General features: G+C 39.5%; 1 protein-coding gene across 4 annotated transcripts in view; it reads right to left on the bottom strand.

Moving 5' to 3' along the window:
- Positions 1-26,180, bottom strand: part of LOC110174801 (cAMP-specific 3',5'-cyclic phosphodiesterase 4D-like) — a 131,056-nt gene that overhangs the window by 90,880 nt on the left and 13,996 nt on the right. For 2 of the 4 annotated variants that reach the window (XM_055151823.1, XM_055151824.1), the window contains exon 1: positions 6,196-7,063. The exons of 1 other annotated variant lie outside the window; for it this stretch is intronic. In XM_055151823.1, the coding sequence (XP_055007798.1) occupies positions 6,196-6,269 (74 nt within the window). In that variant the 5' untranslated portion in view covers positions 6,270-7,063. Of the gene's footprint in view, positions 1-6,195; positions 7,064-26,180 lie in introns of those variants that run through there. One more of the 4 variants, XM_055151822.1, reaches the window with a different exon arrangement.

Genomic DNA, 26,180 nt, shown 5'->3' with positions numbered 1-26,180 from the left:
ATGGTTTTGTATTAAAGGTTGTGGTCTGAAATCTGCAGCTTTGATCTCCTCATATGATCCACAAAGGCTCACGGCTGGAGGAGCTGAGAACGTAAGAGAGAAGCACATGTCTCCTGCCCCGAGTTCACACGATTTCAATACAAAACAATGCACATAAAACCACAGAATCGGACTGTAGGGGGCGCTATATGTAGACAGATGTAGTTAAATAAAAATGCATATCAGGTAAACTCCTCAAGCTAAAGTACAAGACAAGCTCAAGATCCAGGTCCCCATTGCTCCGTTTTCTACCAATGTTATAACATTGTTCTCTCATCAGAAACCTGCCTGAAGAGGTTTTAAATGTCCATTCATGTTTGAGTAATCTAGTGATCTCTCTTGGCCCCTATTCAAATTCTCTTTCTGTTTAGCTGTAAGATTCTGTGCAGATTCTGCTCGGCTGGTTTTCATAAATATACAAAAGCATGATACAAAATAATGCACTACAACTTCACAAACCTGATGTGATGTGCGGTAGTTTCATTACTGGAATGTAACGCAAAAGTGATGTGATAGCGCTCTGAACGGAGGATGACTTAGCGCAGAGAGCAAATGGAGAAGAGACTCAGTAGCCAGGCTGATGCCACCTAGTGCCTCCGCTTAATTTAATTTCTCTCCAGGAACTAAGTCAGGAATCAAAATACACTAGATGGTTCGCAAAAAACCCCAGAAGTGCAAGTTCGGCCACCAGCCAATCAGTGAAGAGTCATATATTCTGTGTTGGCAACGATTCCGGAGTTCGAGGATTTAAAGCCGGAACAAAGAGAATGTTTGGTGAATTTTATCAAGGGGAAAGACGTTATTGTTCTTCTTCCTACTGGATTTGGGAAAAGCTTAATACACCAGTTAACCCCATTAGTGGCGCATGACATATGTCACGACCAAATAGCAGCGATTGGTTAAATGACAAAAAGTGCCATCTACTGTCGAGCGAACGAATTCTAACACTGTGATAAATCAGGCTAGAGACTCAGTGCATCAAAAACAAAAATGAAAATTATTAAACATATTAATACATCATTTTCAGCAAATATAGCATTTTCAAAACAATAAACTGTAATGTAAAATGGTGATTAAAATATGTTATGTGTTAGAAATGAATCAAATTCTTCACTGGTGTTGTCTTTATCAGGAAAAAGCTGTTACGCATGCATCGTTATAAGATGACATCAAAACTTTTAACTGATACATTTGCAGTGACAGTATACAAAATACAAGATAGTCCGAAAACTCTGAATCTCTGAAAACTGATTTAAACATATTTTCAGGATGTTCATGATCCTGTTTAAGTGAAAAACTGAAAAAACAATGGGCCAGCAAGTTTGTGACTGTAATTTTAAACTGCACAAATCAGCTCACCTGTCGTAGCTTCAGCTAAATCAGTTCTTTTTGGTCCAATTGTGTGAAAATAAAGCTCAAATTAAGCTCAGATAGAGTAGTGCTAACAGTTAGCACTGCACCTCCAGGGAATAGTGACAACATCAGCTGCAAAGAACAAATACAAGCTGATAACTTTATATGGACACAGTGGAAAAAAGTCCCAATTTGTGACATCATTTACAATTCGCTGATTCTGAGTTTTTTCCTGGTAAACTTGAGATGACGCAAATCCAAAATGTAAAAATTTTCCAAACTGACCGTTGACCCTTGAACCCTGCCCTTCATCTGTGTCCGGACACTGAGGAGGCCTGGAACTTATAATATATGTGATGCGCTCTGAAGGTGGAGTGAGTGTGGAGAGCAAAGGAGAGCAAAAACAAATGGGAAACTGTGAACTGTTTTCGGCAAATATAGCATTTTCAAAAGAATAAAAAGGTAACATGGAAATCCAAATATGTTATGTGTTAGAAATGAATCCAACTCATCACTGGTGTTGTTTTTACTGGTAGTTTGCAGAGCTTTAAGTATCAGTATTGGTATCTGAGAAGATGACCCCAAACCTTCAAATACAATGGGATAACTCTTTATGGACGCAGTGGAAAAAGCTCCCAATTTGCAACGTCATTTAAAATTCTTTGATTCTGAGTTTTGTTTTTTTTTTTCTTTCCGGCAGACTTGAGATGACGCAAATCCAAAATAGAAAAATTCTCCAAGCTGACCCTTGACCTCTGACCCATGCCCTCCATCTGTGTCGGAGCGCGCCTGTCTGAGGAGGCTTGGCCCATATAAGCCCATGAGCCTGTATTGAGTGTCTGTTGGAGTGGATCGTGTTACATAAGCGCAGTCCTGGAGGATCTCATGACAGCTGTAGTAGATTTTCTTGCTGAGCTCGGTCATATCGCGTTGCAGCCGCAGCGAAGCCAATTAAGGAGAGTGACGTACAGTTACTCTTCAAGCATTAATATTTGATGAACAGAAGTAGGTAGTACTCACTTACATTTACTTTAAGGAAATTGTACTTTTCAACAGCATACTTAAGAAATATTTGTATTGAAGTAACAATAAAGAAAAAGTTTTAGTTAAGTCTACAAGAGACAAAAGCTTGATGTGGACAATAAGAAATGATTTGAATATTTGCATTTCGCTCCTTCAGATATAATTTATTTTTTTAATTTTGTGGTTTATCCTTTGAAAATAAAAGATTTTATGCAATGTCCTTCAGATTACATGAACTTCAAATTGCAAGTCAGACGTTACTCTTTAAGTTACTCTTACTTAAATAGAACTTTCCCCAAATCATTTACACTTGAGTGATCTCCTGGACCATCACTCTGTACTTCTACTCGAGTTAGGGTTTTCAAAAGTATCGAAACTCAGATACTAACTGATAGTAAAAAAAGCATTCTGACCAGAACTGAAGAGGCAGCTTGGATGAGCTGCGAAACATTTTCCACTTAAATAAATGTTTGTCCAGTTGACAAATTGAATTTCTCTTTTGCCATGGATTCTACCTGAATGACTGAGGGACTCTACACACAATTTAAAACTAGTATCAAAACTAGATACTCTTTTGAGGACTATCAATACTAAAAAAGTCACATTCACAGGACACAAATGAACCTTTTCTGAATAGTTTTAGAATGATGTTGATCTGCATCAGAACAAGTGTCAGAGCACATAGACTAGTACACACACATGGACCAACATGAACCTACTGCACCACTGACCATTACACACACATATAACACACATGGAATAGAAAAGGAAGTACTACGCTTAAATGTTCAAAATCAAATCTTATTGTCTATTGACTTATTATTGTGGTATTAGAATCAGTATTGAGTATCGAGTCTATTCTTTAATATTGAAATCTAAATATTTGCTCTCCATAACGGGTGAGAGACAGAGGTGTGATCAGCTGTGTTCAAACTGCAGAGCTGGGAGGCATGTTTCCACCAGCGCTGTGAAGCTTCTGTTATGAAAGAGGTAGACTACCACATGACTGGTCATATTGTGCTCCATCTCGCCTGCAGCCTGCTGCTCCCACACAGGACCACTGCTGATATTTCAAACTCCATTTGGATACTAAGGAAGAGACTCGATACTCAATACTCGATATGGATCCTGATACCACAGTGAAAACATTCATTTATTTACACAATAGAATGTGATTTTCAACACTTAACACTGGAAAGCTCTTATTGTTGTTTATCATCTGTTAGCAGCACCTGTTTAAAACAAGTCTTTGTTCAATATTGGCCTCACCACAACACTGACCACCAGTCCCATAGGCAGTGATACAGACGCAGTAAAATATTGCAGTAATACGGACGCAGTAAGGTACTGCAGTACTACAGTGACTGAAATTGTCATTTAAACCACCAAAGCTCCAAACACAATAAAAACAGTTCATACTTAAAAGTGACACTGGGCGCAGTCTCTTGGATTCTATCTCAGATAGGCAACGTCCTCAGACGTCCGAATCGGATGGATAATTGAACGCACCAAGAATCTCAATACTTTTTTCTCCAATTCTGAAATATTATATAACTACAAATCAAAACAATTAAAACAAACCAAAAAAACACTGGGAAAACAAACAACAATTGTCACACAAACTGAATCATAAAATATTCCCTTGTGTCCTTATATGTGTGTAATGGTCAGTGGTGCAGTAGATTCATGTTGGTCCATGTGTGTACTAGTCTATGTGCTCTGACACTTGTTCTGAAACAACTCAACATCATTCTAAAGACATTCAGGAAAGGTTCATTTGTGTCCTGTCAATGTGACTTTTTTAGTATCAATACCTCCTCAAATGAGTATCTAGTTTCAGTTACTTGTTTTAGTTATGCTTAATATCAGATTTTTGATAGTTTTGACCCTAAGCAGGATGAAGGAAAGTTCTTAACAAACAGCTCAGCATCTTCACCAGTGTCAGGACGATTTCATGATTATCCCTCTTGGCAGTTGGAGACGCTGCTGTTTAGATTTCAATTTGAATGGAACTAATTTGTCTTCAGAGGGAGGAGGAGATCTTTTTCAAATAAGACTCACAACAACGCCTCCTTTCTATCAAAGTTCATCCCAGGTCCAGTCACTTAAAGAATAACTGTTAAGATGTGTCATCTGATTCCAAATGTGAAGTTAATATTAAATAATGCACTGGTATTATCAAAGGACACACACAGAAAAACACAAGAAACACAAACTACTGCTACTAAGAATAAGTGTAAATGTCTGGATGTGATATCTGATTAATAATTTGAAGAACAAAACATTAAATAATGCTCAAAATATAGTATTTTCAAAAGGATAAACAAAATGAGAAAAATAAATCATATGTGAAGGAGCGCTGCAAGAAACAAATGTTCAAATCATTTCAGATTGTCACATAAAACATTTGTCACTTTAGACTCAATCACAGTGGAAAGAGGAAGCACAACTGTTACTTCAATAAAAACATTACTCAATTAGGAGTAAAAATATGCTGCTAGAAAAGAACTCTGAAAAGACAATTTATTTAAAAAGTTACTCAAGTAAATTAGAGTACCGGTACTTAGGCTGGGTCAAACCGCACACTCCACCTTAACAACCTGTGGTGTGTACTTAAGCAAATGAGAACAAGCTGTGAACTCCAGAATTTATAACTCGGAGTGGCCTCGCCGTAAAGTCAGTAAAACATCTGATAAAGCATGATTCATGCCAGTTTGGAGCAAAAGTGTGTCAAGTGTGTGTTACGTCAAAGAGATGTGTGTTTTTTGCACCGCTCTTTCAGATATGATTTCATTTTTCTCATTTTTGTGTCTCTCTCTATATCAGAGTTGGCATTTTATTTAATGTTTTGTCCTACAGTTCTTATCAGATGTTATATCCTAAAATTTTATCTTTAAGTTATTTTTATTTCAGTACAATTTTTGGCTATTTTATCCATTTTTTTCTTTTTCTTTTTTTGCTGAAAGTCCTATATTATGCAAAATGGATTCTTGTGAGCTTTAAGTCATGTTAGAATGTTATTACCTCATCAAAAACATAATGGAGTTGTATTTTGTGTTTCCTTTCATGTTGCACAATTTGTCTGTCTGCATCTCCAAAGCTCAAAATGCTCTGTTCCAACTTGTGATGTCATGAAGTGGTTATTTAAGTGAGCAGCTCCTTTTGCCTTTTGACCTGTAGAAATGGACAATTTAAGGTCTGAAATCACCCAAATGATTCTAGTGAAGGTGCATGGACTTTAAAAACAAAGTGGAGCACTTTCTGTATCACCACATGACATCACAAGGTGGAGCAGAGTGTTTTGAGTGTGAGAGAAGAACTCAGTTTAAATGTGCAGGTTTTTGTGTGTTAAACATGTGAGTGAAACAATGAAACAGAAGTCCAGGTGTGTTTGTGATGAGGAAACCGCATTAGAACATAGATCAGAAAAGAGTGTAATATGAGTTTGTTAAAAGTGTTGTAGTTTTAAACCATAATAATCCAAATTAAGATGAACCTGCTATACAAAATGTGACCACACACCAAAACCACGAGAGCATCTCCAGTTCATCTCTATCTTCTTACTTCCAGCCAAGTTTCCGATAAGATCACATTATGTCTAAATACATGTGACAAAAAGCAGATTTCACCTCAAGTATAACTATGTATGCACCTTTTGGAAATCTCTTGTCTCATAAATCTCACAAACACAGTCGTAACTCAGCTCCGACCTGTCAAACACCGGACGACCTCACTTCCCCAAAACTTGAGAAGGATAAACGTTTTCAAAAAAATGCTTACCCAATACATGAGTGCCTACGAGTGGAGAAATTAGCAGGTCCCTTCCTGGAAAACCTGGAATCTTTGTTCATCATTTTGAAGCTGGAAGTTTGAAGAGATTTTTGCTGGTGAGGTTACAGAAGCATCAGAAGAGAACTTTGTGGATGCAGGTGGAAGAGAAAAGTTGGAGAAATATGAAAGTTTGGGTCCTGATTGAGTCAGCCATGTTGTTGTGTCCGTAAATTGTTCTTCCCTGCGATGTTGACCAGCACAATCCTCTGACGCGCGATGCAAAGTAGAATCAGGATGCAAAACAGGAAGATGGTAACAACAAATGCACCTGGACATGCATGTGAGGGCTGCGAGAACAAGCCAAACCACTTTCAGTTCAGTTTAAATAATAATAGTCACTTTAACTCCGAAAAGAAATCAAGTAAGAAGGATTTCCCGAGGAGATTTCTGCCCCAGATGTCAAGATAACTCCGTCATTTTTAGACACGCACCTAAAAAGGCAATGTTAGAGCAACATCTCCCAAATCAAATTATGAAAGCTGTCGGCAAAGCTCTCCAAGTCCAGTACGAATTCCTCAAACATCTGAAAAGTTCTGCTCGAGGTCTCCGAGGTATTAGAAGCGAGAGCTCAGTGAGAGGAGATGAAGGTGGAGAGAGCGCTGGTTGTGATCGTCCCGTGTGATGCTGCCCGGAGTGGGATGTCCCAGGCGAGGGCTGCTCCGTCAGAGGCCATCACACCATAACAGGGTTCTTGTGTGCGCTCCCTCTCCTGTTGTGTCTCGAGAGAGTGGTGGGACCAGGCTTAAAACAACAAACAAGAGCGCTGTCTCCCCCAGGGACAGAGAGAGAAGAGAAGAGACGGACGGAGGGAGGGGGGAGAAGAGGGGTAGGAGGAAGATAGGGGAAGGAGGAGGGAAGAGAGGGGGGGGCAGAGTGAGAGCGAGAGGAGGGAGAAAGAGAGAGAGAGAGAAAAGGAGGGGGGAGGGGGAGAGAGAGGAAGGGAAGGAGACAGAGGGAGTGAGAGAAAGAAAAAGAGAGAGAGAGGGAGAGAGAGGAGGGGAATTGAGTGAAAGAGAGAGAAAGGGAGAGAGAGAGAGGAAGGGGGGTGAGAGAGAGGGGAGTGAAGGGAGAGAGAGGAAAAAAGAGATAGAAGGGGGCGAGAGAGAAAGAAAGAGAAAGGGAGCAGGAGAAGAGAAGGGAATGAAAGAGAGAGAGAGAGAGAGAGAGAGGAAGAGAGGGGGGCAGGGTGAGAGAGAGGGGGGGCAAGAGAGAGAGAAAGAGAGAGAGAGAGGGGAGAGAGAGGGGAAGGGGCAGAGAAAGAGAGAGGAGATGGGGGAGAGGGAGATAGGAGGGGGAGAGAGAGGGAGGGGATAATGAGAAAGAGGGGGCAGAGAGAGAGCGGGAGAGAGAGAGAGAGAGGGAGATAGGAGGGGGAGAGAGAGGGAGGGGGTAGATAGAGAGTGGGAGAGAGCAACAGAGGGGGGAGGGGGGGTGGGACATTTCTTTCATATAGAGAAGAGACAGGACAGCAGAGCAACATGTGAAACTTCTGAAAACCAGCAGAATTTGAAAGAGAAAAGATATAATAGAGTGGTAAAGGAAGTAGGCAGAGGTCACAAAGAAACTGTACTTTACCGAGTTCTTTTCTAGCAGTATACTTTTACTCCTGCTGAGTAATATTTTTTACTCGATTAAGAGTCGTGCCTCCTCTTCCCACTGTGAGTCTAAACTGACAGAAGCTTTATGTGACAATCTGAAATGATTTGAACATTTGTGTTTCTTACACTGCTCCTTCACATCTCATTTGTGTTCTTTGAAAACACCACATATTGTGCATTATTTAATATTTATCGTTCCTTATGTTCTGAAAGTTATTCTTTAAAGATGCACTGTAGAACTTTTCTGTTTTTTTGGTAAATACTTTTCTCCATGGAGATGTTATTACTATTTCAGACCAAGTCATAGGCCTGACCTGTAAATGTAAGGTCCAGATGTTTAAAGACACACTGTGGAACATTCCAGGCAGAGCACTGACATCTCTATAAAAACAAACAGGTGACGAACCCTCAGCCAAAAAGTTATATAGTGCAAAGTTAAGTTACTCTTGAGTAATTTCTTGGACCACTCCTTTATAATTCTACTTGAGTACTATAACTTTACTTTTACTTGAGTACAATTTGGTCTATTTTGACACCTCTGCTGTATAACTAGTGTAAGGAGGTAATAAAGAAACAACTATTTTATGTGGATTTTTTGTATGTGTTAAAAAGGTGTGTATTTTTATTATGACTGATGTATCAAAATCAAGTTTTAAAGGTTCAGTGTGTAACTTTTCAAGTGGAGGGTCCATCAAATGTCTTACTCCAAGTTATTGCTTTGTCTGGAATGTTCCACAGTATGGTATTAAACCTTTCTATCTTCATGGAGACAAAACCAGATTAAGTTGCAGGTCAGATCTGATCTCACAGTCAGACTGTCTGTTTTTCTAGGTATATTTGAGTTATAAAACCACCTGTGATTTAATAAATATAAAATAGAGCTGTTTAATGCTGTACTGCGGAACATTCTATACTAGGGGTCTCAAACCTGTAGCTTGGGAGCTAACAGCAGCTCTCAACCCCCTTCCAAGTAGCTCGCCAAGGGAATTTGGAATTATATCACTGTGCAGCATAATAAAACTTTATTATTAATGACATGCCCCTTACCAATGTACATGTATCACTTTGAAGACCAACTTTGTGCACTAACAAATGGACACTGGTTTATTTTTCACATGCACCTAACTGTACCCCAAGGCTCGCCCTCTTTCTTATAATCGTCTCAATTTTCTGCAGCCACAGAAATGAGTAACTTTTTTGTTTTATGGAAGTATCTCAGCAGAGGAAAAAGGTTGCAGACCCCTGTTCTAGACAAAGCAGTGACATATTGACAAAGAAAAGCATTTGACGGACCACCACAAAAGTTACATAGCGCACCTTTAAGTGTTTTCCTTAGCACTGACTGGACTCTGACAGTGGAGTATTGTGGCAGCTTGTTTACACAGTGGAGTTGGGTGAACCCCTGTTTGCTGTCAGCTATAGTATTCAGTTCTATGTCATGGAGTAGGCTTCCGTTTCAACTGCACAGCCCGCTCCCACTCACTCAATAATTCAATACGACATGGTTTTCAAAATAAGGCAATTCAATTTCCCCATTGATACTGACCTCTGCGCATCAGCCTCACTTTAACACACTTTTACATTCACTGCTGGACGATAGTGCTGTCACGATGACATTTCAAACTCGATTTCAATACTGAGGGACAGACTCGACACTCAATACCGATTCTGATAACACGGTGATAATAAAAAACATCTTTAATTAGACAATAGAATGTGATTTCAACATTAAATCATAGTTCTTTCTTTTATATTCCCATGTGGTTTTATATCTGTGTAATCCCTCAATGGTCCAGGTAGGTTCCCACTTTTGATACTAGTCTAGTCTACTAGTATCGATCAGCATCTGCTTTCTGATACTTTGACAACGCTACTTTAAAGGTTACTGTATTTTCCGTGCTATTAGGTGCTCTGGATTATAAAATGCACTGTCATTAAATGGTCTATTTTTTAACTTTTTTCACAAATAAACCGCACTTTGTTTTGTTTAACGGACTTTAAAGGAAACCCAACAGTGTGATGGGTGAGTGGTTTTGTTTGTTTGTGGCGTTCACGGTGACTCTGGGCTTTGTTCAGTTGTAGGGAGGGTGCTGTCTGGGACCAACGGATTGTTGTGGCACATTGCACTCACTTTTTCAGTTCGTTCCTCCGTTCCGTTCCTCGTCGGTGTGGAGTGATGAGTGTGTCTGTGGGTGTGTTTGGCTGTGTGGTCTCTGTCTGCTCCGTGTGTGTTTTCTGTGGGTTGGTGTGTTTGTAGTTTACTGAAGTCGTGCTGGGACACCCGAGTGGATTCGTGTATGGGGCGCTCTGGATTGTGGCGCGCAGTCGTTTGTTGATGGGGTTAGAGGATTAACTCTTTCCCCCATGAAGACGACATTTGACGACCCCCCCGTGCCCTTAATGACGACTTTTGACACCTCCGCTGTATCACTAAAGACGTGATTTGACGACCTCTAGAAATGGCTCAGTTTTTCCACATTTAAACAGAGACTGCGATAAGTAGGGGCCACTACAACCCACACTAGGCTGACCATTAGGATTCAAGGATATGTTTTCGCTGATTTTTTCCGAAGTTAATCGAAGTAGTGACGATGGTAGCTTCCGGAAAAAAGACAACACGAAACACGTGCAATGGAAAGATCGCGCTGCGGCGCACAGTTTTAGAAATAATGAGGAGCGGACGTATTTTATGGATAAGTTTAGAGAAAGTGACTTTTATAGATTTCAAAGTGATGATGAGGGTGATTATAAACTGGAAAACAGCGATAGAGACGGACTTACAGAGAGTGAATCTTACGAAGATGAGAATGCCGCTGATGCGTCTGTATGGAATCCTGCAATATCCGAACAAACTATCCGGGCTTTATACTCGATTATGAACCAAAATTGCCCTGAAATCACTCGTGGAAGTCTGTTTTCTTTTATGCAATTATGCTCTATGGTAGCCCTAGTAACATATGTATGGGTTGTTCCTAGTAGACGTCCAGGGGGGAAAGAGTTAAGAGTGCGTCTAATAATCCGGAAAATACGGTAACTGTAACTGTCAGGACTTTTGAAATGAATGTAATCTGAATGATTCACTCACAGTTTGAAGAGTAACCAAAACTTTTACTCAAGTAAGAGTATTGTTACTTCAATACAAATATTGCTTAAGCAGTAAAAGTATGTTGCTAGAAAAGTACTCTGAAAAGAAAAAAAAATCTTTAAAACATTACTCAAGTAAATGCCACTAGGTAGTACCCACCTCTGTGCAATGGGTTGGAAAATACGGTAACTTTTCTGGTGGGGGGTTCATCAAATGCTTTTCTCTATGGAGACATAATTCCTTTGTGTGGAATGTTCCACAGTATGGTATTAAACCTTTCTATCTTCATGGAGCACAAACCAGACTAAGTTACAGCTCAGATCTGTGGAGAGACGACCTCGCTCACAGTCACAGTGTCTGTATTTTTGAGCTATAAAACCACGTCACCAAAACCTCCTTCAATCACCTCCAGAACATCGCTCGCCTCCGTCCGTCCCTCTCCCCTCAGTATGCTCAAACCCTCATCCACGCTTTTGTCACCTTCCGCCTCGACTACTGTAATAGCTGCTCTACGGTTCACCCTCCAAACTCCTCAGTAGACTCCAGTACGTCCAGAACTCTGCTGCCTGCCTCCTCACCCGCTCCTCCTCCCGTGAACACGTCACCCCTGTCCTCAGACATCTCCACCGGCTCCCCATCCCCCAGAGCATCCAATTCAAACTCCTCACCACTGTCTACAAGTCCATCCACAACCTGGCCCCCACCTGCCTCTCTGAACTCCTCCACCACCACACCATGACCCGTGTCCTCCGATTAGCTGACGCCAACCTCCTGTCTCCCCCCAACAGGACGAAACATAAGACCTGGGGGGACAGGGCCTTCTCTGCTGCTGCCCTCACCCTCTGGAACTCCCTCCCCAAACACATCAGAGACTCACCCACACTCCCCATGTTAAAAAAAAAGCTCTGAAAACCATCTCTTCAAAAAAAACTTTCATTAACTGTCCTTTTCTCTTGTTTGTCGTTGTTTGTTTTCTCATGTGAAGCATCTTTCGGTATCCTGAAAAGCTCTATACAAGTGTTATTATTATTATTATTATTATTATTATTATTATTTTTATATTCACTGCTGTACGGAGTTGATATGGGGATTCTATGTAACTTTATGTGAACCTAAGAACAGAAACATGCCATTTTTCATAACTAAGACGACTCAGAGTCCAGCAGATATGAAGCACATTTTCTCATGGAAATTCTTAAGAAATGAGACAAGAATGAACCAGTGAACCAATGCTTTTAGTCAAACATGTAGCTGTACTTACAAAAAACATGAGTAAAAATGGAGTGTTTCAGAGAAGGCGGTTCAAAGTTCAGCTGATGTGTTTTTGAATCCAGTGACAGGGATGTTTAACAGCAGCCTCTAGTGGATGAAAATAGCAACTGCATGACTGTGACAAGTTGAAAACGAGACTCGAACTAGGGTTGTCAAAGTATAGAAAATCAGATTCTAATCAATAGTACAACTAGTATCAAAACTGGATAGTAAGCAAGTATCGATACTAAAAAGGACACACACATTCACAAGAGAATAGTGAACATAACTGGATAATTTCACCTTTTCTGAACAATTTAATCCTGAGTTGTTGTTTTTTTCAGAATGAGTGTTAGACCATATGATAGAGTGAACATATAGTATTATTTTATGTTGAAAATTACAATATTGTCTAAAAAAGAGCTTTTAAAATGATCATTTGGGTATCAAACTTGTCATCGAGAATGAAGTTGACTCTTTAGTATAGAAATCAAGTTTTACATTTTACACTAGCTCTTATCATTTCAAATTTCATTTCAAATGCATGGCAGGTTTACTCTTTGTACATTATTATAAGTTTTTAGTTTCTTTAAAGAGAGTGCACTATGTAAAATGTACTTTTAGGAGCTTTCTTCCATGTTACAACATTGTTCCCTCATCAAAAACGTGTCTGAGTAACTTAGCGATCTCTCCCAGGCCCTATTTGAACCCTGTATGATCCTGTCTAGTGCTCAGCCCACAAGCCCACGTCATCCATGCTCCCACGCGACAATTCTCTATAAATACACAAAAGCAGGATACAAAACAATACACTACAACTTCACGAACCTGATGCGATGTGCGCTAGGTTCATTAGTGGGATGCATGATGATTGTGTCGTGATAGCGCTCGGAACGGGGAGTGACACTTAGAGCTTCAAAAACTGAAGTGAAATGATTGAACATGTTAATATAGCATTTTCAAAACAATAATGGTGTTTTCAGTATGTTGTGTGTTACATAGATGTGTAATAGAAAATCTTTAAGTCTGTTAGAATATGTCACACAACCTCTGAGAAAAACAAGTCTAAAAATACAAATATTGACATTTAGCAAACTTGTTGCTATATCGGGTGAATGGTATGCAGCATGGCCTTGGTCTTTACACTGTGCAGAGACCAATAAGTGCTCATACAGACTTGTGTTTGTGGATATTTAACCAAGCAGAACTACATTACAGAATTAAAGCTGGAACACTGTGTAAGTCTGAGTATGTCATGCTTTTTTAGTTAGCTACTTAAGCCTTCAAGGAAACTAAGGGCTGGAAACATCAACAAAATTAATATTAAGGCAATCCATCAGAAACGTGCAGTTGTTGTGTTTGAGATTCAAGTGTAACACAAAACATGAACTGACTATAACAGAACTGTCCAAAGTATGACCTGCTGAACTGGCCCAAATGATTTTTAGGATGTGATTTTTATGACAAATTCATATTTGTGTCACTGAAAGCTCAATAACATCTCATTGCGTTTTGATTACGACCCAAGAAGAGTGTTCCAAGACTTTTACAGGTGATGCGGCTCTGTCAAACCAAATATAAAACATATCTGTCTGAAAGACTTGCTGTTTTGATCACCGGTTTGTGGCCTCTGCTACGAATGTTTCTGTATGCAAAACGTTTGAAACAAAAGCAGAAATGTCACACTAGGTTAATCTCTCACAGCAAGATGGATTGTTATGATATTTGTGAGTTCACAAAATCACAAGAATCCATCTTAAAGGACTCTAGCGGTGCACTTAGACGGGTGGGCAACCAATCACAGAGCAGCAATGAGGTTTGTGCAGAAGCCAAAGGTCAAGCTCCCAAATGAACCAAAACAAACATGGCGACGTCAACAGACGTACTGCAGCCCATGTTAGTGAAAACACAGACTGTTTTAGATGTGAAACATGTGCAGAAGGTAAGTGCTTTGTGCATTTCTGAACAGGGACGATGTGTGCTTCTTCTCCCACCTGGATTTAACAAAAGTTAGATTTTTTGTCTTGTTCCCCTGTTGTGATGCTTTGACCAGTCAGATTAAAATAATCATCATCTGTGTTTTCTGATCTTTTTCAATGAGGGCCATTCCAGAATGAAAATGTGTAGAACTACTTTCAGAGTGACACACAAGTCAATCTGACATGAGCCAGATTAATATTAAACCCTTATTTAAAATATTTCATTTAAAAATATTATTATTTATCATCCCAAGAGAATTCTCTTCAGGTTGTGTCGGCCATATTGAAAGAGTGGTTTTACGCCCAGAGACAGTCAAAAAGAATTAACGGACTTCTAACAGCGTTTAACTTGTTACTTAGTTCTGCTTTAGGAATAGAACATTTTCTCATTTATAAATATATTGCATAAAGTTACAAAAAATAGCTGTGATGATAACCGTCACACTGTCCCTGTCACTTAACCTGCTCCATTAACCATCTAAAGTCCCTCCAGTGTATATGTTCCGTCCAGCACATTTATTTTCCACTGGGGTTTGTTTAATTCCTGCTGCTGCCTGCACTAGCTCAGCCTGCCATGTATTTCTGTGTGACCTCTGGCTGCTTAGCGTTACCCTCTGACATGTTGTGTTCTACTGGCAAATGCTTCACTGTCCAAAAGAAGGACTGGAAAAATACTATTAAGAGGAGTTTCAGGACATTTGGAGAAAAACTGCTGGGAGAAAGAGCTCCAGCTTCAAAGCCTCAAATAAATGAATGTTAAGAGGCGACTGAACTTTCACTTTTATAAGAAAAGAAATGTCACTCTGATATTGTGCTCTTGTCATAGGAGAGTAGAGTAGTCACAAATTGTACACAAGTATGAGTAATGTTCACCTTAAATACTACTACTTAAAGGTGCGTTGTGTACCTCTCCTGGTGGAGGGTTCGTCACCTGCTTGTTTCTATGGATCTATCACTGCTCTGACTAGAATGTTTCACAGTGTCACATTAAACCTCTCTACTTTATATTGATTCAATTACAGGTGGTTTTATAGCCCCAAAATACCTAGAAAAACAAACATTCTGACTGTAAGCTCCACAGACCTGACCTGTAAGTTGGTCTGGTTTGGTCTCCATGACAATAGAAAGGTTTAATGCCATACTGTGAAACATTCCAGACGAAGCAATAACATCTCCATGGAGAAAAGCATTTGACGGACCCTCCATAAGAGAAGTTACACAATGCACCTTTAAATAATATTACTTAAGTGGAAATACAAATATGTACTCCAAGAAATTACTCAAGTAAGAATGAAAAAGTATTTGGGAAAAACATACTACTCAAGTAAGAGTAACTTAAAGAGTAACTGATTCTACATTTGATTCTAATTGAAAGTTATTACTGGAAGGACAAACCATCAGATGGTTACATGTTGAATTTACTGACAATATTTTGTCCAATTTACTTTAAAGTGATAGTGTGCAACTTTCTGGTGATGAAAAGTCACCTGCATGATTCCATGGACACAGGAAGTTAAAAAATATCTAAACTCCCATGGAGTTAGATACATTTTATGCCATACTGTGGAATATTACAGCCAAAGGCACAACATTTCCATGAAAACAGATAGAAGCAGGCCCTCTGCCAAGTTAAGTAAGAGTAAGGTTTGTGGTGATGCAAGCCCACACCCAGAAAAGACACATGCTTTTATGTTTGTTTGTTACTTTCCAACAAAGTTACATACTGTGGCTTTAAAGAATGTAGATGAATAGAAATGAAAAATACATGGTTTATCTGATCATAGTTCTTATCAGATGGCACACACAGCCCATAGTTCAAAAAGTCTCCTTCCCTTCAGTTTACATGTGAGACAGGTGGACGTGAGCAGAAGACACTGTAAAAGCCAGAGCTTGGGTTTAAGAGTGTGTGCAGAGGAGTGCAGGGTAAATATTGACGCAGAGATATGAGCTCCCCAACAATAAGCACCTCTTAAAAACGCCATGGCATCAGAGCCCACCAGGAAGTACAGTACAGGGTGTCCTGCTGTAACCAAAGAACAAACAGCCGACATCAGATCAGCTGATTCTGTCCATAAAGTGAGCGTGGATGAGGTGAAGACAAGGCTCAAGGTCTGACGCAGTCCCCAGAGTAAATGTTTAATTTTCATTGTGACTGAGATGTACTCACGGCTCGTAAAGTAAAGCTGTGATAAAGCACTGGAGTAATGCTGAGAGGGCGACTAAAGGGAAAAACAACCAAAGAAGGTTCGCTGCAGGATCCTGTTTGACAAATGATCTCAGACACAAAGCTGCGCCAGACAATCATCATATGTGAGATGAGATGTTTTGTCAACTAAAGAGTTACAAATGTTACAGCTAAAAGATTCTGACTCACTAAGTTTTGATACATTTCAATAGCCAATGGCTATTCACTAACAAAACAGACCTATTCCCTCGAGCGATAGGTTGTGTATTTATTTGAACATGTTCTTGTCGAATCAGAAGGGGCCATTTTGGGATTATTTCATTCTAATTACCTAATAGGCTTAATTCACGCTTAAGTCACAAACCAGGAAGACGTCTGGAAACATGTGATAACAATTTCCGGTGTAGTTCCCTACACTGGACTCTCCGACGGACTCTGATCAAACCCACTAAAGTAAATGTGATGAGCGAAGTAAAATGAAGACTGCAGATGTATGTGCTGTTCCCTCAGCCCTCGTCTCTTCTAATCACATGTACCCAGAGCATTCGGAGTTGTGTATCAGTGGAGAAATGATGAAAACTGAGGGATGGTTGGAACTGTTGATTAGCCGAACATAACGGAACGCTACAAGAAGAAGAAAACTGGACACTTTTCAAATTTTTTCTAGATTTTGTCAGACTTACAAACAGAGCCCGCCAGAAGTTTTCATCACATGTTTCCAAATGTCTTCCTGATTTAGGGGTAAGTGTGAATAGAGATTTCAAGAACCAACACAAAACTTGTCTGCTTCATATCTGGGGTTTATGAAATTGGGCCATGAAAAAGGGCTTTTTTTCACACAAATTTAAATTTCAGGGTTGTTTTTTTTTTTTTTTTTTTTTTAGATGATCCCATTAATGATATTTAAATGGTATAATGTCATTTACTGAGAATAGTGCAAAAACATGTCTGTAAGAGTTTCAAATATCTAGGGCTGTATTCAACTAAAGATGTCTTGCTGATTGGTTAGTCGACTGAAAAATCTCTCAAAACTATTACTTATCTGTTTAAATTTTTTTGCATAACTCAAACAAAACAACAGTTTTTGAAATCTGAAATTCTACTTTTAGCATTACCTCAGACTCAAATGTATGGAGACCTTTTGTTCACAAAGTCATGTCCTGATGTGTGAATGTCCATGTGATGTATGATACAGTGCACCAACACTGTGGACAGATCTGAGCCGCGTCTTGACAGGAGCGTGGAACAACAAACTGCTGCTGGACCGAGGACTGTGTGTTTGCTGACATCATTAGAGAAACAAAAGGGCTGGAAAAGCACACACACCTGGAGGAAATGAAGCCTGACGCTTCCCTCAGCTCCAATTAACCAGCTCACAAATAAAATACAAGGCACAAGGCCAGGCTCACATTAGCTGCTCCCTAAAACCATAACTACACCTTTAAAAAAGACATGCTTTTATCAGGTATTTAGGTATTTATTTAACTATACCATGCACTGCCCGTCAAAAGTTTGGACACAAATCAAGATGAAACATAACTGTGTGTATAAAATAATTTGACTGGTAGTGTACATAGTTCATTATTTTACATTTTGTTCATTGTAAACCACAATATCGTTCTAAAAAGGCTTAAAAAATCGCTATGCAACATTTTTAAATATTAGATGTATGACTTGGGGTCTCATTTTTTCAAATTATTGGCTCTATTCACAATTACGTCACAAACCAAGAAGATGTTTGGAAACATGTGATGACATCCTCTAGTGGGCTACTTCTATCACGGTAGTAAGTCTGACAAAATCTAAGAAAAAAAAGAAAATGTCCCAGTTTTCTTCATCTCCATGTCATTGTAGCATTCCATTATGTTTGGCTATAGAACAATTCCAACCATCATTCCATCATCATCATTTCTCCACTAACACACAACTCCCGAGTGCACTAGTACATGTCATTAGAAGAGATGATGATTCCAGATGATTCCAAACAGCACATACGTCTGCAGTCTTCATTTTACTGCTGAGCACATTGGTCGGTGAGCCCAGTGTCGGTAACTACACCAGACGTTATCATCACATGTTTTCAAACATCTTTGTAAGCGTGAACAGAGCCTATTGTGCTTGTGTACAGAGATGTGGACGGGGATAGGGGAAAGGTGAAAACATACATTTTCTGGGCACTCAAGGAAAAATATAAGCCCAAGCGGAGACGGCCAAAACAAGAACTGCTAGGTTCAAACTTCAGATGCTTGTCGGTGTACAATTTAAGACCTGAAATAATCAGAAAGAGCACTGTCTGCTGAAGATCTATGGACATTAAATTTTTAGAGGAGTACTTCTTGAACACTTTATGACATCACAAGTTGGAAGTGAGCAATTTCACAATACGTTGATGAATCAATCAAAATACAACTTGTGTACTGTAAGCCAGGAGTGATAGAAAACCATTCCAACATGATTAAAAGCTCATAAAAGTCCAGTTCACACAATATGTCTTGTACAAATAATCTTAAATAGCAGAATGTGTGGTAAACAAAGGCCTGTTGTCTCTTGTAGGTGAACAGTGATAAGAGCTGAGCATCTTGTGGTTGTGGTGGATGGATTTCATAACATGAGCCATGGGACAGTGTGTGCAAGTGTGAAAAAAGAAGCAGAAGCCAGTGCAAAAATAAACCTTATGAACAGCTGTGAGCAAGGACTACTTCTATTCAGCAGTATTTTCATAACAATGCTATATTTGTTGATTTCTAAGTATGAGAGAATGTATTTCTAGACACTATATGGCAACACAAATTGGTATTCCCAGTATATGCAGAGAAAATCTAAGCAAGAAAAATGGAAAGTCAACTGGCTGATTCTATGGAAACAGAAAGTTAAAATCAAACTTGAGAACATTCTCCCATAGACACATAGATAGGTAAAGGCCGCTACACACTTCAGGATTTTTCAGTCTTAAACAATTTTTAAACATGTGACAAAAAGCGCACACCACAGACACAAGGAGAATTAGATGAGACTTAAAATCTCCAACTGTAAAGACTGCAGCGGGATACAGCTGTGGACCACAGGCTAGAGTTGTGAGCACGATTGAGTCTACTGTTTCCTGTCTACAGTAAAACCATCCACACTGAGGCTCTGTAAGTGTTCAAAAGATCAGAGCTCTGCACTTCTAGTTTAGATACAAGTCAAAACTGTGTTTTTATTTTGTAATTATGTGTTTTTATTTTGTAATTATTGTAAAATGTGTACTTCAGCTACCTGATTTTTATTGCACAGAAGGCTGGTAATAAAATCCACAGGAAGTAGAGTCACTATCACTAATCTCCAGCTTCACCTCAATCCACACGCTGCATAGATGCAAAGAGACACACGTGAGGAACTTTCACTTTTTTACTTTTAAAGAACACTTCAAACTGGCTTAACAGCGCTGTTTTGTGGACTGGGTGTTATTATTTGCGGAGGACAAATTCTCTGACTAATCTGGATGAGATGCTGCAGTTTAAATTTACAACTTTACGAGAGGTGAGTAATAATTATTTTTGCTATTTCCTACCTTGGTATCTTGCAGCTCTGTGTCCATGACTCTGTCTGGCACCGACATTCTGTTTTATTGGTTGTTACCACAGAGTTGCTGATGTTTGGTGGTTGGTCTGACAGAGCAGCTCAGAGTCACACTGACACACACACACATGAGGAGCACAGCGGCTTCAAAGCTGCACACAAAGACAATTTTAAGCCTCCCTGAACTAGAGGAGAGCAAATCAAAACACAATCAGGCAAATTCTCCTGTAGTATGTGGTGGCCTTAAGCCATACTGTGGAATATTACAGAGGCACAACATTTTCATGGAACCAGACAGGAAGAGGAGTCAGCTTTGTGGAGATATTAGCAGCTCTTTAGTTTTTCTGTGCAATAAACATAATCATAATGAAAAAAAATATATATATATTATTTTTGTCTATGTTTTGTCATTTTGAATCATTTGTAGCAATAATAGCATGTACTATACTACACTATAAGAAATCTACAGCTCTACTGTGTTATTACATAATACATGATCATATCCTCAGGGACCGTCACGAGGTAAAACAGCACTGAGGACTACACAGCTCGTAATTCTTTAGACTTTTTCAAACATGTAAGAAATGTTATAAATTTTTTTGCTTCAGTATTTCGTCAGTAGTGTTCTGTAGTTCATCTTCTGTTAGTGAATACTATCATGATAACACATCCTGAAGTAAATATAGAGGATCAACTATAATACTGAAACTAATTTATGCCACTGACACAACAGCCCAAGAGAAATTTTAAACCATAAAAACAATTCTAAATGTACAATATTGTTAAAAAATCCTGAGTTGCAATAAATAAACGGCAGAATCAAACACTTCCGTACTTAGTTTGCATCTGTAATGAAGAAGAAGTCATAGAAGTGATGTAATCAACTTTTTACAGCTTCAGTTTTATCACGTAGCCACAAAATAACACAAAATTTCCCAGTGGTGAAAAGAAAATGTATGTACAATAAACTGAGCCCCAAAAATATACTGTGGTCAACACTCACAAGACTACACCATTCACACACAGTTCATACAGTATTTATACAGAAAAAACATATTAGGAAGCAATGTATTTATACAAAAAGAGAATAAAAAGTTGAATCTGCCTTTTCACATAAATACAAAACAACACCATATCTTCAGCAAACTCACTCACTCTCACATCTCCTTCCTGCTGTTGTCACTTATAATTCCTTATAATGTAAATAAAACAATTAATAGACTGTTGACTAAACATCTAAAATCCCACAGCTCCAAAATGCATCACTACAAACTATAAATATGATTTGTTGTGGCCAGTGTTGTGATAGTGACATCATGTAACTGGATATCATTACAACTGTAGTATTTCGAGAACAATGTATTTTCAAACCTGGCACGGGTCACATTGAATTGGATGACAGCGAAGACAAAAGGAACATAATCTAAATTCAGGTTGCCATAGAAGTGTATTTTCAGGCATTGGCAGCCATTGTTCTCACAGGGTCCACTCTATGTTCCCATGGTGCTAGGTTCTCACATTTGTTAAGGTTGCAGAGTGATAATTAAGCTTTGGGTTTTGGTTTGGAGATTATGCTTAAAAATCCTGCATTACAAAAAATGTATTCTTCTTCTTAAAGCAATGTTATAATGTTGTTACTTCATCAAAAACATACCCAAAGTTGAGTTTTGTTTCATTCACACATGTTTGAATAAATCTTTATGACTAGGCTGTCTACATCAAGTTCAAAATACTCTGTTCCACTTTGTGATGTCATGAAGCAGTAGCGTTCAAGTTAACAGCTCTGTTTAGCTTTAGTTCTTCTGTGGAGATTGGCAATTCCTGTTCTGAAAGCATCCAAATGATTGAATTAATTAAGTTGTATGGCGTTTAAAAACATAGTGGAGCTTTTCCTGTATTTCCCTGTATTACCACATAACTTCAATGTTTTCTGTTTGACAGAAGAGCTTAGCCTAATGCCTATGCAAGGTGTGTGCATTAAACATGTGTGAATGAAACAAAACACAAATCTGGGTATGTTTTTAATGAGGAAATATTATAATAATATTATCATATAGATCAGAAAAGAGTGTAAAATGGGCCCTTTAAAGTAATAGGCCAGAGTAGGGCTTATGGATTTAGTACGGTCCCATTCTCACCTGGGAGTATGGGCCAGAGTGAATCGGCGACGCTGGTTGATGCTGCGGTTCATGAGCAGTTTTCTGAAGAGCAGAGGGGAGTTTCTTGGAGAAGCTCGTGGAGAGTCCCGGGGTGAGATCTTTGGAGAGTCCACTGGAGAACTTCCCTTGGACCTGGGCCTCAGCTGGATCACGGGCAACCTCTGCAGCTTCGGTTCCTCACACTTCTCCTCCACATCGGACTGGTCCTCCTCAGAACTTATGTCACTCATAGCTAGCTTGGAGGTACTGGTTCTTATAGTTCTTTAGTTTCCTTTTTATAGAGATTAAGCTATTTAGCAGTTCTTATTTTTGACTTGTACTGAAAACATTGAATTCTTAAAGTCTTACTACAGTCCTTCTAAAACTTGAAATTGCAAAATTGGACAATACAAGTCAATGGATTCATTGACTCATTGACCAAAATTCATTTTTTTTAGCCACATGTTGCCCAATTGACATCAAAATATAACTTCCAACTTCTTATCAACTTCTTCAAGCACAATCTGATCAACTACAGTCTCTTCTTAAATAGTTCCTTTCCCTTCAAAACAGTCCACCATAGTTAACACCAAAGCAGGATAATCTAGTCTTCCATTTTAGGTTGCTCTTTGACAAACTGCTGCAGCTTCTAAGAATTTCAGAAGGTCAGAAGGAGGCAAGTCCATAAAAAAAACAAAATGTTTAGACACATTGAGGTGTGACGCAAAATCCACCAAGGGTCAATCCATTTTGAATAGAATCCAAGTGAAATGAAGCTGTGAAAGATAAACCTGATAAATGTGATGAGCTAATAATAGAAAGTAAAACTAAAAGTCCATGTAGCAGTAGTAGCAGTAGCAGGATATGTTGCTTCCCAAGAGTGCAGGCTGGACTGAAATGTTGATGTCCTCAGTGCGTCCTCCCTCCCTCTCTAGCTCCCAGGCTTTGTTTACATTAGTGCTGGGCCTTCCCTCTTTCTAACTAAATATGGACGTCTCATTTACAGAGAAGGAGAAGCATGACGGATCGCAGGCTCCTGGCTATTTCTGACCCATCAAACGCTCTTTGTCCAAATAAGTCACTGACAAAGCAACAAAACAACGAGCAAAAGGATTAACATGGTAGAACATAGCTGTGACTAACTGCAGCGTTATCAGTTAGCATAGTCATAAAAGGTGCCCATATATCATTGTCAGTCATGTGATCTTTGTGTCAGAGTTGTATGTGTGTTTTCTTCTTTAAGTGGGATTAAACTCCTACACTCTGCATACAAGCATGTTTCAAATAGAGCAGCTAAACCGGGCTGAGAGGAGGAGGAGGAACAGGATCTGGGGGTAAAAGAACAGTGTGATTGGTCTAACAGGTATCCACACTATAAGCTCCGCCCCTACAGCCAGGTGTTTGTCATAAGAAACACCAGGCTGGAATCAGGTTAGTTATGTGTGATGTCACCAACTACTGGAAATTGCAGAGGTCACAGGAGGCAGCACAAACTAAGATTTAGGCATTTTTGACCAGAAAACTGCAATTTACTTAGTTTGCACTAAAACTGCCAAAAATATATATATTTAAATTAATTTATTTTTATCTTAGCAAATTGTTACACAGTGTAACACAAAGAAAACATGAAAAAAATACTACAGGAAAAAAAAAATGTTCAAAAGGAGTAGACAGAAGCAAAACCTTATTTGAGCCAACGAACTCCTCCTAGGTCACTAGGATGAGTAGATAACACTATAATATAACACTATTCCTCTGCTATCTACCTTCAATAAATACTTTATTAATCCCATCTCTCTAAAACACCATATGCATAGTTCAGTAGAAGAAAAAAAAGTGGATTTAGTGATTATATTCAATTAAATCCTGCCAAACAAAATAAGACAATATAAAACCTGAGTGTAGTATTACCAGACTGCCAGACCAGAAACTTCAAATTACATTGTACAGACTGAGGATGAAGTTCAATGAACACAGAGTTCACAGCTGTCAACATCTGGAATGTGAGAGAGGAGTTTATAAGTTTACACTTCTTAATAGTGCTGACTACTGCACATGTATCCTCATCATAAATGAACTGAACTGAAGTAAAGCTGCAATCTGGAGTTTGTTAAAGGGAAGGAGAGATGTTTAAATGTTGTACTACCTTAGCCCCTCCACCAACCCTCACTCAAACCTCACCCCCTGTGTGTGCATGTTGTTTACTTTTCTGCAGCCTCCATGTGACAGATCCCAGAGCTTATGATGTGCTAAGATCATATTTTAAAACAATTCTACTATGGCTAATCTAACAATTTGTGTTTCATTGTATCATTGTTTGAAGGGCATAAACACAAAGGTGATTAATTGTTATCAGTTAGCACAGTCATAAATGTTCTATCATTGTCAGTCATGTGATCTTCTTGTCAGTTTGAAGTGGAGAATACAAAAAAGCTTATACAAGTGTTTTCTTCTTAAAGGTCACATCTTATGCAGTATTTTTGAACTGCCAAAAATAGGTACCCAGACACATGGGCCTTGGACTATTAAAGAAGGTGTCTTACACTTCTTTTTTTCTGTTTTTTCATGCTCTGAGTCTCCCCTCCCTTTACTCCCTGTGTTAAAGGTTGTATGGAGGATTTTTTTTTTGTTTCAAATTGTTAATGATAGCATTATAGAGATGCAGTAGGCTTGTAATTATGATGACAAAAAAAAAGACAATAAAAATTCATCAACTCTGGACGTGGTGGGGCCAGCTAAACATTTGCCAATAGATAACGAGACTGCCTCGTTATCTGTGAGCTGATAGGCTGTCAATCAAACTCCCTACGTTTCTAGCGTAACTGACTTGCCTGCGCGCTGCCATTACGTGGTTTACGTACGCCTGTCACGCAGTCCACAGACGCACAGACGCTGTTTACTCCACCAACGCAATAGTTCGTAGCGGCTTTTTTGACCTATATCTTCCTCGCAGTTCTCACAAAGTTTGTTGCAATGGCAGACAAGAATCCAGGAGCAGTTAGCCGCAAAAGAAAGTCAATTTTTGAGGTCGCTGAAAGAAGAAGACAAGGGGAAAAGCAGCGAAGCCAAACTAAGGTGATTCTTGGAGATTGATTCCAGCAATGGAGTGCACTGAAGCAGACGCAGGGTCTAAAGCAGGGGTCTCAGACTCGCGGCCCGGGGGCCAACTGCGGCCCGCGGAAGGATTTTTTGCGGCCCTCCACTTGATTCCAAAGAATAATGTCAGTGCGGCCCGCGGTAGATGTACGCACAATCCCACCCCCCTACCGCGGGCCGCACTGACAGATGAAGCTGCAATCGGTGCCCAACAGATTATTAACGCAGTTTACATCCCAAAACTCAATTTACAGCAGTTGTGAAGCAACGAGTCTAAGTGGATCTGTTAATACAAGTACACGTGCACATACGGCGTCACCGAAGAACCAAAACAAACCACACATGCTGGTACACGTGTGCGCACTTCACTTTACGCTCCCACAACCACAGCATCAGAGCGCAGAGGAGGCGCTGACAGAATTCCCCTGTTCTTAAGTATGGGACCTTTATTGGAGGGGCTAATAAGAAATAAAAAGACATTGACAGTCTGTTTACCTGTTCAACACTCGGTGCGTAACTTGCTGGCAACTCGATGACCAAACTCCACCTGTGCGTCGCCGAAATCCACGCGCACTCAGCGGCAAACACAGCTGTCCCATCAATATGCAAGCACCACAAAACTGCTGTGATCTATTCCAGAGGCTTGGCGACATGTTAGCAAAAACTACAAGGCAAAAACAAGCGTCTAACATCCATGTTTGACATACGAGAAGCAGATACACTCCAGTGTGGTCCGCTTTCACACCGGCAAAACGAACCAAAACTGGTCCGATTAACGAGCCTCTGTATCCCGGTAGAACAGTGATATCTCCAGTAACTAATACTGATGTTCCCTGTTAATACCGCGGGCGTCCTCATCTTATCACCATGAACTCATAAAACAGCAACGTAGAACTTTCTACAAACTCACCGCATCAGTCCTGAGTTCGGGTAACAGCAGAAGCCAACAGCGTTCAGCGTAGCGCGCAGCTCCTCAGGACGGGGCTGGAGTCTGGTCCTTGGTCTTCTGTCGTCCTACAAGCGCGTTGGTCAGATGGTCCGGAG

Source organism: Boleophthalmus pectinirostris, unplaced genomic scaffold, assembly GCF_026225935.1.
Source record: "Boleophthalmus pectinirostris isolate CB_2022bp ecotype Guang Dong unplaced genomic scaffold, ASM2622593v1 HiC_scaffold_16, whole genome shotgun sequence".
Taxonomy (NCBI): domain Eukaryota; kingdom Metazoa; phylum Chordata; class Actinopteri; order Gobiiformes; family Gobiidae; genus Boleophthalmus; species Boleophthalmus pectinirostris.
This window is presented reverse-complemented; position numbering and strand designations above follow the sequence as displayed.